The 17,176-nt window shown below is 37.3% G+C and overlaps 1 protein-coding gene across 1 annotated transcript in view; it reads right to left on the bottom strand.

Annotated features, from left to right (window-relative positions):
* LOC124555500 (2-oxoisovalerate dehydrogenase subunit alpha, mitochondrial) overlaps positions 1-17,176 on the bottom strand; it is a 173,767-nt gene that overhangs the window by 17,407 nt on the left and 139,184 nt on the right. The window contains exon 7 of the mRNA XM_047129427.1: positions 4,576-4,747. Coding sequence (XP_046985383.1) covers positions 4,576-4,747 — 172 coding nt within the window. The remainder of the gene's footprint in view (positions 1-4,575; positions 4,748-17,176) is intronic.

Raw genomic sequence — 17,176 nt, 5'->3', positions numbered from 1 at the left:
ACGAATCAATGGAAAAATTGTTGTCTAAGGTCCTCATCAATCGGGATGGTGGCTCCAGTTAGATAATGCACAACATCTCGTTACAGAACAGCTTCAAGCGCTGCATAACCAGCATCATTCTGTGACTTTACCATGTGAAGACCAGCAATCTAATATCACGGAGGGTGTTCACAGCATCTCACAGAGTTGCAGCACACATGCATGGGCTTTAGCTACACATGCACAGTGACGACGTGTACTCCACACATGCACTGGCATGGTTTGAACAGGGGCCTCAGTGTACTCTCACCAGTATACTCCTGAAGATGGCCAGAAGCCTCTGCTCCCAAATATCACAGCACCAAATTATTAGCATCCAGTAGTTCATGTGAAATGTCATGGAACAACTTTAGCAACATTTCATTCAATGACAGAAACATAATTTTAAAATCAAAGAGTGAAAGTCTATGTCGCACATCCCCTGGATGGCAACAAACTCCCTTTAGAAATTTAATGATAGAAGGAGAAGGAATGTTACAAACCTTAAGTCAGTGCTCAGTAGAACATCCTAACAGTAGTAAACATGGAAAACTTCTCTGGTGTTCTGTAAAATATTATTTATTTGGAATCAGATTTCTTCTTCTTAGGCCACTGTCAGGTTATGAGTTGACACACGATGATGGCCTAAGAAGCTGAAAGCCAGTTCGATACTGAATAAATGACATTTTGCAGAACATCAGGAAAATAGTTTCTGTTTAATACTGAATACTGCAAAGTTAATGTGTTTTGTCCACTTTAAGGATTCTGTCTGCAGTTTACTAGACTGGTTATCAATGCCACCATTAATCTAAACTAATATTACTAAAATGTCAATCAAATTTAAGTGCTGTTGTATAGGTTCACTGTTTCAAAAATTATATCAACTTCTCTAGATCAAGGTTTAGTTAAACTGGAGCATATGACTGCTATTGTATTCAGTCTGCTGAAAATCTTTTTATTTACGTTACATACAATTAACACTAGGCCAAAAAGCCATAGCCACGGCAACAGAGTACATATCACAGTGTGACCGAAGAAACAAGTAAAAAGAAATGCTGGATCTCAAACCATGAACTGTTTCATCAAAGGCTGGAAAAAACAGGAAGGAAGATTAGGGTTTAACAGCCCTAGATCTAAGAGGGGAAGGAGGGGGGAGGGGGGGGGGGCACGACAAACCAGGGTATATGCCCCAGGCAGCAATTTGAGAGGGTGCCAAATTCGTACATTTGAAGAAAAAAAAAAAACGTGTTTCACAAAGCACTTAGCATCCAGCACACATTGTTCTATTGACTATTCATCTGATTTTTACCTGTATACCATTTGGTTTTTGAACACGTCGTAAGCTGACTTCTAAACTTATTCTAAGTTGATTTTTGAATAAGTGCATAGTGTAAGTGGTCTCTGCCAGGGGAATCCCCATCAAATCTAGAGAAAAAATCTTCCTGCAGAAAAAAGGGGTTGTGACCACATGAGCTGAGCCGAATGGTACCCAAGAAAATGAAATTTTGACAAAGCTTTTGCCAGAATGTGAAACTACTAAACAGGCTAAAATAAAAAGTGCGAGTTAGATAATATAAAACACATATATTATACATATACACATATGACAATGATTTTGTATGTAAAACCAATTCGTCAGTGTTAAGATGTATTTATTTATATTTTCAGGTAGTAAAGAGCAAATGATAAGCACACCAAGAACACAACTTTCTGGGGCTCAAAACAGAGAAAGAGCTAAAGAGAAAATTGAAGTAGTAAATAAATTGGGTTCTAAGATGATAAGATGGCATCATGAAGCAGGTGCATCATTAAGCTCCACTGATACTTCCAATACGTCCTGTGATTTCAGGTATTTCAGATAATTCTTGTAATCTGGAAATCAAGATAATTTGATCGATCAGTCGAAGCTTCAAGGCTCAGAAGATGGCAAACAGTTTTCATTGTCAGTATTATCTCGGCAGGAAGATGACGCTGAGGGACCCAGGTACATGGCCAGACCACAAAAAAATTACAGATCAACAAAGGTCATTCTTCAGCAAACAAGCTGTGTTACTACATGATAAAACATCAAAATAAGAGAGTTCAGGTCCACTGTATGCAACCATAGGCATCTGGCACATCACATGTGGCTCAGAATGACACATCATGTGTGGCTCAGAACAATGGCAAATAAGGAAAATATTAAAAGATCCAGTCTTGTTTATTCAAAAACAAAAAATGCTATTTACTGTGCTGTATGCCAGCTGTACGCCATCACTTCTACATCAGCCTTGATTACGAGGGTCTCATTAATTGGAGAAAGGTTTCAGAAAGATTATCTGCATCACAAAAACATAAAAAATGTTTTATCAAATGGAAAACCAATGTGAAGCAAATGAAATCATGTCAAGGCTTCGATTGCGACGCTGAGCAATTAATTCACTCTGTGAGGAAAAAATGGCGACATATTCAATGTGTAGTAATGGACATTGCCATGTATCTTGCCACAAAGTGTCTTTCTTTTCGAAGTTCTAAAAAAAACACTGAGCGAGTTTACTGAAAATTTTCCTCAACCTAGTCAAGGAAATTTTTCTAAGTTGATAAATCTGCTTGCCAAATACGATCATACTCTCAAGTACCAGTTAGATCATGTAAAAAAAAGGACGGGTGTCCTATTTGTCAAAGACAATAAAAAATAGAGTAATTGATATAATCATAAAGTTCAAAATACCATTTTCACTGGGATCAAGGAGACCAATTACTTCATCATGTTCAACAGCACTTCAGATGTGCATCACACAGAACAAATGAGCCAGGTGGTTTTTCATAGAAAAATAACAGAAACTGGATGTGAAATAAAAGAAAGTTTTATTAATTTTATAGGTGACAGAAAGACTGGAGAATATATCACACAGTGAATTCTTGAAAAACTAGGAGCTGATGGTTTGGATGTGCAAAAATGTCGTGGGAAATCTTATAACAAGAGATCTAATAGGGCAAGCATATATAAGGAAATCCAGTCCAGAGTTATGGAAATGAACGAGCTGACAAGGTTTGTACCATGTCTAGCACACACTTTAAATCTTGTAGGCATGCATTCAATGTTTTCGTGTCCAGAAACAGTTAGCCTGTTTGGGCTTGTACAAAAACTGTTTCTTTCTTTGTTCTGTCCACCATGTGATGGTAAATACTGCAAAAGTGTATGAAAACCAACTTAAAAGGAAGTACTTTAAATTTATCCTAAACTTAGCAATTTGGGCTAACGTTCTTCGAGAGATTAATTGAGTGAATGTCAAAATATAGAAAGAGGACATTATCATTTTGTGTTCTGTGGTGCTAATGCAAGATCTTTTTAAGACCTTGCAAGAAATGAGAGAAAAACCAATAGAACAATGGATTAAAAAAGTTGGAAATTGAGCCAATCCTCAAAAGCAAATAAAGGCAAGATGACGGAATCTGCAAGATCAAACCAAAGACACTAAACCCAAATGAAGTATTCACCACAGATATACAAGTAATATATGACAAAATCTGAACATACATTGAAACAAGGGTATAGTGTGCAAAGATACTACATGAAAATTTTTCCTTTCTCAGTGGCCACGCATTTTTACATATGTCAACAGGATTTGCAGAAAAATGGAGTTGATCTGACATGAAAATATTCAAAAGATTTGAATGCAGTTGATTTTTGCCAGGAATTCACCGTATTGAAAAAGCAAGTAACCAAAATTAATGACAAATCAAGTGCATTCCACCTGTTACATCATCTGTGCATGTATGACTTGCAAGATGCATTTTCAAATGTTAGTACAGCTTTAACGATGTACTGCACATTACCGATAGTATCTGTATGATGTGAGCAAAGCTTCAACAAACTGAAAATAATTAAAAGCCATATGTGTTCAACAATGAGTCAGGAATGTCAATCTGGCAAGGTCATCAGAGATAGAGGACAGGCTCTGACTGCTTCAAGAATGGGGAAGGAAATTGGCAATGAGCTTTTGAAGGAACCATCCCAGCATTTGCCTGGAAAATTTTAGGGAAAACATGAAAAACCTAAATCTAGATGGCCAGATGTGGATTTGAAATTTGAACCATTGTCCTCTTGAATTCAAGTCCCGTGTGTGTGTGTGTGTGTGTGTGTGTGTGTGTGTGTGTGTGTTTTTGGGCTAAGAGCCTCTTTTGTGCTTTTGTTGTAAGAAACCATACAAAGGAAGAATGGGACAAGGAAATACATAATGTCTGCCTCTTGGAAAGCATGAAGTGGGCACTCAGATTAATCTGACCTCAAGGATGGACTTTCTTATGTCTTCACACCATTACTTACTGTGGAGATCACTCAATTTTAACCCATGACACAGGCATATAAGCTAGTAATTGGTAACTGCACAATGGCTGCACTCTTCCCCTTGCTAAACAAATTCTAGTGAAGAAAATTTCTTTTATCACAAGGATTCCATACAGTTTTCTCTGGTTCACATGTAAAGAGTTTTTCTACTATATTTGAGGTGCATCAAGACTCCAAAACAACAAACATCAATAAAAATCATTGGAAAATAATATTACTAAATATACCTCCTTCTTAATATCAGCTGTCAATTTGTTTTCCTCTTCAGCACTCCAGATTCCTTTTGATACCATATAATTATGAAGCCGAGAAATTGGATAATCTGTTTCATTCCATTTCTGTGCCTCTTCAACTGAGCGATATGCACTGCTGTCATCAGATGTGCTATGGTGCCCAACTCTATAATAAAAAAAGAAAAACTGTCATTAATTAAAGGAAAGAAGAGAATAAAAAGAAAGTACACACAATTCATAATGCATCAAAGTGTTTTCTCATGAAAATCTGTACTTCTGAGGCTTCAGTGGCTGCATGTTTCAGTTATGTACATGTTAGCTCTGATAAAGAACTTTTTCTGAGAGATAATCAAGCTTCTGTTCATGTTCCTGTCCAATGTTCAATGCCTCTTCTGTTTAGTGAGTAGCAATCTACCCTTACACATTATATTCCAGACTTGATTTTTCATTGATACAAAATATATGTAAAAATGACAAAGGCAATTAACAGTGCTGAAGAAAGATCTCTCAGACAGCTGCAAAAGTATCTAGATGAAAACTACATGCAAAACAGCAAAAGTAAAAACAATATAAATACAGCTGTGGAGAAATTGCTGAGAGAGAGCAAGAGAAATTGATTAACAAAGTGAACAGACAAGACTGGCAGTAATGATTCATCATACTTCATTCAATAGTGACTGGAAATACTAGAACACAAGTCATATTGAAGATTTGAGCAAGATGTATTCTTAAGCGCTAGTAGCTAACCAAGCCAACAAATTACACCAGATATGAAGAATAAGATAGTAAACTGTAGCCAGAGAATAAGATTCGCATCTCTGACAACACTAACAATTTATGGAAAAAAGAAAATAAAGAAAGTTAAGAGAAGGAATAAAAAATATACTCCAGCAGTACAAATATTTTTAAAATATGAACTCTCAACATTTGATGAAAAGTAGTGCTGTGAACATCAAATAGTTTCTTCAGTAAGTTACACGCAGCAAGACGGCATCTAGATAATAATTCAGTGACACAGTGCTCTTTAGAAAGCGTAGGATAACTGACAGATCATGCTGGAAGCAGAAAAAAATCATTGTAAAAGTGGTTCAGTATGTTACGTGTAACTTTTGGGTGCATGAGACGCATACACACCATGTCCAAAATATTGTTGGTTTTCAGAGATCATGATGCCTTGACTGTCTACATGAAGATAAGTCTTTCATGATTACATCTTTTGAATTCACTGCAGATGTTTACTTGTTGAAAACTGTCATGGATGTTTTAAAATCCTAGTTATCACTGCTGAAAACAAGGAAATAACAATCCAAACTGACATTGAACATGTATTAGCACAAACACTTTAGCTGTTACAAAACAAATGCACAGGATCAAATGAACAAATCACAAAGGCCTGCAAAGAGACAAAATTACATTTCCTATAAACAAAGCTGTAGCGGCTGTTCAAACAGAACCAACTGAAAACTCTAAATTAAAGGATAAAAACCAATGGACAAAGATAATATACAATTAAAGCAAAAATAAGCTGCGTTAAATACTGACTTGTCAGTTTGCAGCTCTGTAGTTTGTGTAGAACTGGATCCAGACAATCATGTGACCCTCATCATTGACCTAAGTTATGGCAGTGAAGAAGTGTGTATGTGCTAGTTGGATACATTAATTGGAGCAGTAAGATAGGTTGATGTGTAAATCTGACAGAATGGTAGAAAGGAGCTATTGTGTTTGGATGTGCCCATGGCAATACCATTAATGAAGTTATCCAATTTGTTGGTGTATCAGTGTGGACTCTCCAACATGTCTTCAAGGAATGGTGCGACATTCACAGCCATGTACCATGGAATAAGAATAGTGGTTGTGAAAAGATTATAACCAACAGCAAGATGAGTATCACACCTTTCCACTGACAATTTGTTTCAGGCCCAACAGGAAGTGATTCTGGCAGTGAACACAGGCCATCTAAACCATTTCTCAAGTGGACATCATGAATGGAACTGCATGCAATGGGCGTCGGGAGGTGGGTACCATACAGAAAGGCAGTTGCTCACAATGGCACATAAAGCTGCACTTTTCAATGGGCTGAACACCACATACACTGGACAGTATCTAACTAGAAGCATCTAATGTGATCCAATGAATCACTATCTTGCCACTTTTCAAATGATATGAAGCATACCACTGGCCCAATTAGGTCTTTAACCAGCAGTGTGTGTTCGAGCCAGGAGTGGTTCTGTGATTATTTTGGCATTTTTCCATACCATGACATGGGCACACTCATTTACATTATGGTGAATGAACCAGGATATTTATTTCAAAATTCTCAGTGACGAAGTGTTGCTATTTCTCCTACATTTTCACAATTTTGATAATACTATGAGCACTCCTGTCTTCCAAGATTACGATAGTTGTATTTACAGGGCTGCACGACTAGGTTTCTGGCTTGACAAACATTCAGGCACCAAATTACACCTCAACTGACCTGCCAAATCATCCAATCTTATTGCCACAGAAAATGTCTCTATTTCGAAAAATGGGTGACACATACCAAACAATATCTGTGCAATTTGGCAGCTCTATGGCAGGCTCTTCTAATGTTGCCTCACTGGGCACCGTCAGCTGCAAGCGGGGAGGAGCAGGTAGTGTAGGCAACCTGCCAAACAGCTCGACTGCACTCATTCTGTGCATGCGCCACCTGCTTGGCCACCCCTGGCTGCCTCAGCTCAGCCAGTGGACTACAATCATGTACGCTCTGAGACTTCCTGCACATCAGTTGTTTGCTCAGCCTGTTCCACAGAAACTTCTATCTATACATGGCATATGTGAAGAAACTTCTGGCCTCTCTTCCTCACCTAATTTAGGCCATTATCGACGCTAGAGGTGGTGGTACATGATATCAGCATGTTGCCTAGTGGGGGAAACTAAGTTATTGTCCAGTGTGCTTAGGTGGGACAGCAGTGTAATTAATAATGAAAAAGGCAAAACTCTCAGTATGGGTGGCACCATGTTAAAAGACATCAAAGTGTTAAAAAGTTGACATTATTAAATTAACAAACACAACTACTGAGACACAGACACCCTCTTGTCCACCATCTACTCTCAAAATAATTATGACAAAGAAGCAATAGGATGGCACATTGTTATGCTGAAAATGTGTGTTACCAGCAGAGTCCGACATTTGAACAATCAGATGCACATGATCAAACAGTAGGTTCCTGTTTGGTCCACAAGTGAGAGATGATGACAGACACGACAGACATACCAGGGCCCCATTTCATTACGTGGTGTAAACTTCCTCAGCATTACAGAACCTCTAGTATATGCATGACTGGTGCCCTATTGGCAAGTGGGATCCACCTCAAGTGATCATCAATGTAGAAGCAACAGATACATTTACTATCAAATGCTCAGAGAAACAAGGATGCATATTATCTATGGCACTGTTCGTCATAGTGCTTGACCCATTACTTAGCAAAATCTCCTCATCCTGCATGGGTTTCAGTGTGAGAAACTCGTGCACAGTTTGTAAAGCTAACACAGATGACCTAGGGATATTTATTATAGATGTCCAAGACATGGACAAGCTGAACAAAGATTTAAATCTATACAAAAGAGCATTGGCTGATATGAAAACTGTGGTCACACCCATACGGATGAACACAAGACAATTTCAGCAGCCCTGGTACATAATAAAAGAGAAACGAACTTCGCAGAGCAATTATCTGAGCCAATATTCCACAAATGGCAGCTTATAACTTGCAAACAATACTAAAATCTTGCTTTATAGTCCAAATTCTAAACCTGTGCAAAGAACTGGGTAGAGCTATAATACACTGGTCTGCAGGGTACTGTGACATGGAGACATATTTAAGGTTGCAGACACTATACATACTCTGAAACCAGAAGGATACTGCCTCAGCATAATCGATTCTGTGCCAATGTGCACAGCTCTGCTGATGCACACAATATCCAAAATCACAGAAAACAACGTGGCCAATCCGACAGCAGTCTTCTTTAACAAATACAGGCCAGAATCTGAATGAGCACCAATGGACCACACAATTCCATTTACACTCAGCTTCGTGTGACAGTAGTACATGCAGAAGAGGTACACAATAGGAAGCATTCTCAAGTGCTGAGAGAAGACTGCAAAATATACGATGCATTCAGAGACAATCCATGCAAGAACACCACTGAGTCAAAATTTCTGTAATACCGATGGAACATTGTATGGCAAAATATTTGACCACTTTTCTTATCACAAGAAGTCCATAGCACATGGTACAAGGTTGTTAACAGGACGATATCAACCAATGAAAAACTAGCAGGCATACACCTAATCAGAACAGATGCCCGAGAAACATGCAGTGAACCACTCTGGAGCACAGGATTGTATGTTGAATGGTCACAGACATAAAGAAAACTAATAAACTACTTTGTTTGATAAACTGAACCATGCTGAACCATTTCACCAAATCAACAATCACAGAGCCAGACTCTAAGCCATTTCCTGCCTGCAGGAGATCCACCACATGGTTAGTTGACCACACAACACACTCCATCTATCACCAGTGACACAATGACAAATTGCAATTTCTAACTTATCTAGGGGGACCAACAAGAGAAAACAAAGAAAATACGAAAATGTGAAGAATCTTTTAATCACTGCTTTAGACTCTGACTCTCTCTCTCTCTCTCTCTCTCTCTCTCTCTCTCTCTCTGTGTGTGTGTGTGTGTGTGTGTGTGTGTGTGTGTGTGTGTGTGTGTGTGTGTGTGTGTGCGCGCGTGTGTGTCAGCAACCAGGCCAGTCAAGATGAAGCAAGAACCAGATGAAAGAGGTATCCCTACTACGTGCTGTTAGTCCCACCCAGTAACAGCCAGCCACAATGAACTGTATTGAGTGTCAACTCATTTTCAGTTTACAGTGATGAATTCACTATGTAAGTTCATATGAGAGTAATAAAAGTTAAGGTTTTTTTATAAGGATTTTCACAACTCATCAGCCCACATGGTCTTTCTTCATGCTTTGAGCATTTAATTGTGGTGTTCCTGTATCCATGCTAATCTCTGTGCACTGTCACATAAAATTAAATTAGCAGAGGTAAACACTTGATACAGTGGCTTCTGTGCCACACAGTAAGGAAGTCACTGTCACTTGCTACAATTATACTCCCTAAATAAATGTTTTGTCCTGTTTCATATTATACACATACTGCGTATGCTGTAAGTACTTAAACTGCTAAATTCTTATTCATGTAATATTTCACTAAACTTTATTATTCACAAGTGGGTTTCCAGGCAGCTGATGGCAACTGTGTAAATATTTCATGATAGTTTTACAACACCTCTGAACCATATTCACATCAAACTTTTACACTGCTAGTGATTGTTTGTTTCAAGATTGATATATAATATTTGAAAGCTCTCTTTTTCAAACAAATGTTTTACTTTCTCTGGAAACTTAATATTTCAAAAGTTATTTGCATGCAAAATGTTTGTGTTCTGGAATATTCAAATCTTAAAATGTAATTCTTTGCACAGTCCAGTGTTATAGCTTTGTGCTGTCAAATGGGGTAAAGTGGACCATTGGGGTGAAATTGATTGAAAAGTTCAAAAAGCGTTTTATGTTAGAAAAGAGAAACACTCGACACCATTCATTCACTAAAGAAAGCACACCTCACACACACATGACCAAAAACTCCAACCTGTTTATAGATAAACAAATAAAACTTTGCACATTCTTGGTGGAATCAAGGTGAAGTTGACCACCTTTTCTTGTTTGGTCCTTTTATGAACAAACATTCATGAATGCTGCAAGAATATGACCTAATGAACAAAGCAACAATGTAACACAGTGGATGCAGCAGTAATTGCCTACAACAGTCTAGTGGTGGAGTGAAGAAGTCATTGTTGTAAATGTCTTCGTGTGAACTTATGAATTCATCATGTAGGCCACTGTTCTGTTTTTTGCAGCATACAGTTGAGATAGTAAGAATTGTCAGTGTGAAAATGTCAAGTTTGTACAAACATAAATTGAGTGAATTGAAGAAATGTAGCTGAATGTTTTAGAATTGTGTGTCCCAGTAATTTTAAAAGGAAAAAGAAGTATTAATAAGGCTACCTGAGTGTAAAAAATTCTCAAATTAATGCTGATAAACAGAATCCATAGCCAACAAAGTAAAACACAAGGTGGTGAGACAGTTTCTAGAGATAAAGAAGAAGAGTGTGTGTTTCTTTGGAATTTCGTAAATAAAGTTTGTGAACACTTGTCTATCCTTAAAACTTTTTTAAACGTTTTTCTGAGATTAGTGTTAAAATTTAATTAGTATGCAATATTTATTTTTCAATTATTCATAAGGTGTCAAAAAAATGAAAATCACTCTAGAGTTCTAAACAATCCACAATTGTCATGTAACAGATAACTGGTGAACTTCATCCCCAGGTGAGTTAAAATTTACCAATGACACTGAAAGAATGACCAATACAATCATTTTAATGTTTTCAAAAAAAGTCCAAAAGCAATCAACTTGACCCCATTTCACAGTATTCATGATTTTCTGATTTAAAAAATATATTACTTTCCTAAAATAATCTGTTAGTTTGTTAATTATACAAATAATGAAATGTAGCTTTCCAGAAAATTCTTGGGGGGCTTTCGAATGCACATGTGTAAGTTCACTTCCCATGTAAGGTTCAGTATCATAAAATAGTACCTATAATTATGCCAGCTTTTGATTATGCAACTAAGTAAAATAACTTCACTACCTATTTTACTTTCATATGTTTTACTTATCTCTGTCAAAAATGTAATTGCTTAGTATTTTAATATTTTGTTATTCCTATATTAAGCATATCTATAAATAGGCACCATGCACAAAACCAGTCAGTCAGTGTTTGGTAATCGTCTTGTAAAGTTACATGTCAGTTTGTGATTACCACTCAACTAGCACAGTTACTATGGAGTTAGCCAGTCTGGGTTCAGTAATAATTATGTAAAGTTTTAAGTTAGTCGAGGGCACACATTCAACTAGTTCAAACAAAATTTTATTGATTTCATTTACTTAGTCAGTCAGATTTATTCATATAGTCAGTCAGCAGTGACATCACGTCAGTACACTTGCTATGTTGTTAACAAGTACTCGCTACACTAACAGTTGTGTTACAAATTGTATAGGTACTACATATTTACCATTTGTGAAATCTGTAAGACCACTCATTGTGTATATAGCTTACAGATCTGTATTGTGAAATCTGTAGTATCAAATTACAAGCAGACTGATCATCACGGATATAGTGAAAATAAAGATGAATGACCTAAAAAGTAAACTGACTGTCTTGTGTTGCATCATTATTAATTACCTTAATCACCTGATGATAATCAGCAGTGGATTGGATTGATAATATTATATAAGACTTGTGAAGCATCAAACAAGTTGGTCATGTTCACAGCCATCGGGGTAAGGAACTGTTATCTATGGGCATTCCATAATATCAGTAAAACATCTCTCTGCTTTTAACCATTTCATTGCTGTGGACGTGCATACACATCCTGCTATGCTGTTCTCCAGGTGTTGGGGAAGGTTATACATGCACCGCTTGGTTTTTTTCTACAATGCTATGGACATCTGTATGCATCCTGAACTGCTCATCTCACACTGCCGTGACCGAGTTACTTCCATAGTTAGGGGAATGAAAAACAGTTTTGTGTATTTTTCATACAACTTACATGCCTAATTGCATGCTCGTTTCAATATCTTGAATTGTTTATGAAACTGACAATTGTTATGACCACATGATTCGCAATTCGCAAGGACATGAGCGGACATCTCGTGTGACCATCTGTCGGATATAAAACCCATTAACTTGATAATGAGATCAGATATCATTCTTCTCTCAATTTTAAATAAAATTTTGACATCTTATCTAAATTTCATTCACTGAACTGTATAAGCTAAAATCAATCACAAAATAATTTTATGCGATGTGTTTATACCTCTGCAAACTCTTTAAAATTTTGAGCAGTGTTTCACTTAACTGAATGCAGCACAGTTAAGTATTATGGATAATTAAAAGAAATCAAGTGAAGATATCAGACTGTAAGAGGTGCAAAAAGCAATTTTTTTCACCTAATAGTTTTTGAAAAATCAGATGATAAGTATTTAGTATTAGGCAGAAAGCCATCTCTCAGCATGGTCACCAGCATTTGGCTAGCAGTACAGTCACAACAAAAGCTGCACTCGGCACAGAATGCAGAGAGCATGTCCGTAGCTGCAAAAGGGTTAAGATGATTGAATGTTACAAAACTATACACAAACAATTGTATAAAGTGCTAAGAAGAAGGTGGTTGCATACAAGACTTTAAAAACTTGCACTACAAAGGGCAATAATAGTTTTGATTGTTTGCGAAATGTATTAGTGAAGAACCAGAAGAGATTGCCTCTGGAAGTGATGTGGCATGCAAACAGAAATAATGTCAGAACTGGCTTCATGTTTATATCCAGCTAATGAGGAAGCAGTTGGAGTCAACAGGTCAGCAGCCATACAACAAGGATGTCCACCAATCAGAAGCCTGCTGGATGTAAACAACTCAACCTGGTGTGAGGAAACAAAATATCGGCAACACACAATAGCAACCAACCCAAGAAGATAAGACTTGTTTATTTTTGTGTTGACAGGATCTTCCATGGTGGCTTGGTAGAACAACATTATAATAAATGAAAAGCACCACTTCGCTTTTGTTCTACAATAGTTTCATGTAGAAGAAGGTGTAATTAGATGAATGACGAACACTAACTTCACTTAACGAAGGCTTATTCAGCACTTGGAGATATAAGAGCGTGGAGCAAACTGCCTCTGGCCGGAACACACACAGTATATTTATGGCTACAGAACATTTCAGTACAATGATTCTTGACATTTGTGGATACTTCTAGAATGTACTTGAACCGAATATAGAAATTAAAATTGTACAGTGCAGGTTAGTTTTGAACTCATGACCCTCCATGCAACAGTTTAGTATAATTTGCAATACACTGCTCTATTCCACGTAAATGATGGGAATCACAATGACAAAATTAGTGTCGATGTATTTTTATAATTTGTAACCAGCAATTTTCCTGTAATGCAAAATTCTATACTTTACATAAAAAACAGTGAATTCTAACGTCATATTTCAAAGTATTATGCACTTTTCAGAATAACTGTTTGTTCTTACTTCAGTCAGTCCACAATATGAAAGCAAATGAGTAACATTATGTTGTATGCATGATTCTTCTTAACCTATACGACAGTCATATGCTTATACAGGGTGTCCCATTTATCTTGCTCACCCAAAGCAATTTTTTTCTGAGCTGTTACATGAAAAATTGTTTCGGCCAATGTTTTTTAACATCACTGGGTAGTTCTTGCTGAGGGTATATGTTTTATGTATCCCCACAGATGTAGAAGATATGGGGTAGAGGTTAAATTTTTTAAATGTAACCATGTACATTTTATTCGAGAATACACTCACCCTCTCCAAAAGCTATCCCAAAATTTTTACACTGTACCATTTTATCCACGAAACTAGTATCTATGCAAATGGTATATAATACATAACTTTTCTAATTGAAATATCAATTCAGTGCATTTCATTAACTACATAATTTAACCTCTTCAAGGCACATTTTACAATTACCAATAAACACTGAATGCAACAGTACTGCACTTTACAGTAATTGGATCTTGTTATTGTACAGTACTGTACTACAATACTTATGACAATACAGAAGTAACAAGACCTTTGTCGTAACTTCTACTGTGATACTACCACTACATGAAAAGCAGACTGTTTATATCACATGCTCAAAATGGTGACCATTGGCTTTGATATATAGGGTCACTCTGTAGATGAAGTTCACCCTGCATCGTGCTACTACTTCCTCTGTGATGGCTGTATCACCATCAACAATGCATTGCTACTTGTTCTCTGGTGTTGTTGGAATATTTTAGTAGACAGCATGCTTGACTGCTCCACACAGAGAAAAAGTCCAACAGTGTAAGGTCTGGAGATGGGCAGGCCAACTAACTGACCAACGACGTCGAATCCACCTACCAGGGTATTTACGGTCAAAAATTTGTCATGCTCATAAAGCATTATGTGCTGGGCATCTGTCATGTTGATGCCACAGGACTATCCTCCGATTCAGAGGCATGGCATCCAAGAGAACAGGGAGAGTACGTTTTGAAAATTGGGAATATTGTCTGCCGTTTTGTTTGCCATATACAGAGAAAGGTCTGATAATGGTATCTCAAACAATTCTGTGCCAAAAAATTAACATTCCATGGATGTTCATGCTCTAACTGACAGAACCACTGTGGATTGTTGATGGACCAATAATGCATACTTCTCATACTGACTATTCCTTTATTGGAGAAAGATGCCTTGTTGGTGAAAAGAACATCTGAGAACAAATTAGGATTAGTCAGAAGTTGTTGCTGAGCCCACTGACAAAATTGAACCATATCGCTGAAGTCATTTCAACGAAGTTCTTGGTGTAAATGAACATGGTGATGATGGAATTTATGATGTTGCAGAATGCAATGTGCACTTGTTTTTGAGACACCAACTTCATGTTGAATTCATAGTCTGCTGACTTGAGGATTCAAAGCTACAGCAACCAGCACAGCAACTTCAGCAGCCTCGTTTGTTCATGTTCTATGATGATCTTGAGTTTTGGAAATTTGTGGTAAGATCTTATGGGACCAAACTGCTGAGGTCATGGGTCCCTGAGCTTATACACTACTTAATCTAACTTACACTATCTTACGCTAAGAACACCACACACACACACACACACACACACACACACACACACACAAGGGAGGACTCGAACCTCTGATGGAGGGACCTGCACGGACCGTGACAAGGCGTCTCAGACCGCACGGCTACTACTACATTCCAGAATGAGATTTTCACTCTGCAGCGGAGTGTGTGCTGATATGAAACTTCCTGGCAGATTAAAACTGTGTGCCCGACTGAGACTCGAACTCGGGGTGGTAGAGCACTTGCCCGCGATAGGCAAAGGTCCCGAGTTCGAGTCTTGGTCGGGCACACAGTTTTAATCTGCCAGGAAATACTACTACATTATTTCCTGTCAGCGTACTTTTTCTGTATATCAGCAGTTTTTCTAAATTATTGTCGTGCGAGTACATCACACACCTTTATAGAACAAAAACTGTATTCACCATTTGTCCTAATGCCAAGCAGTTACTAGCTTACTCTAATGCATGACTACATGGGTATCTGTATACTAAAGCAACAACAAATGAGATGCGTGTGGCAGGGGTGGCGGGACTGGGGAGGAGTGGGGGTGGGGTGGGGAGGACCCATGTTTACATGTGTCGCAAATCATAAACAAAACCCACACCTCTACTACAGCATTACACTGGGTACGTAATGTGTACAATCAAGGCAGTAAACAGCATGTGTACTCATTATCATTTGACTTCTATGTTTTATTGACAAAAATTGTATCGTGTGATACATTTTTGAAAAGCTCTTGCACAGGGTAAGTGTATCCTTGAATAAAATGTACATGGTTCCATTTAAAAAATTTAACCTCTACCCCATCTCTCTTACCTCTGTGGGGATACAGATTAAACATATACCCTCAGCAAGAACTACCCAATGATGTTAAAAAAACATTGGTTGAAACAACTTTTCATTTAACACATCAGAAAAAAGTTACTTTGGGTGAGCAAGATAAATGGGACACCCTGTATAAGCAAATATACATGCACTGGCAGCCTCAGATCTCACAAACTTTAATGTTAAATTACTTACAAGTGATATCTGTGATCTAAATCAACGGACCTAATTTTATTAAACTGTAATGTGATCAACAAGAACTGTGAACTGTCACTCTTATTGGAGTGAACCCACCAAGTTGTAATCATCTTTAACAAATTACTAAATGACTGTGCTAAATTTGAACTGTGTTGTGATAAATGAGAACTGTAATATTTTTGTATAAATAGCAACATCGTTTTGCATTACAATAGAACAAATTACTTCCCACTTCCACTACACATACTAGTCTGTACATGTGCACGTGTACAAACTGGTCACTACAATTAATAACTGCACTTTACATGAACAAAGTATATGTGTTATTGTCAACTAAATTGTTGGTATTGTGTACATTTTTGAATCACACCATTCCACACTTACGTAAAGCTTCAGCTTCAAGGTGATCAAGACTTGTGCTTCTGAGGAAAGAATACTAAATACAAGTCAGCTCTACGGCATAGTGTTACCAGTAATTTTATTTTACAGATACAAGAAAGTAGTAATGAAATCAGTAATTTGCATTCAAAATGTGACAGCTTGGAAAAGCAGTTCGTTCAGTGAAAGGTTGTATTGAGAACAGAGACAAAATTGATAAGGAATTTGATTTGAAAATTTATTCTGTTTCTAATGATATGTAGGCAGACCAAAGAAGGGAGATTAGGGTTTAATGACCCATTGACATCGAAGTCATTATAGACAGAGCACAAGATATTTGAGGATGAGGAAGGAAATGGGCCATGCCATTTAAAATGAAACTTCCTGGCATCTGTC

This window comes from Schistocerca americana, chromosome X (assembly GCF_021461395.2).
Source record: "Schistocerca americana isolate TAMUIC-IGC-003095 chromosome X, iqSchAmer2.1, whole genome shotgun sequence".
NCBI classification, from domain to species: Eukaryota; Metazoa; Arthropoda; class Insecta; order Orthoptera; family Acrididae; genus Schistocerca; species Schistocerca americana.
The sequence above is the reverse complement of the archived record's forward strand: the minus strand, read 5'-3'. Positions and strand labels throughout refer to the sequence as shown.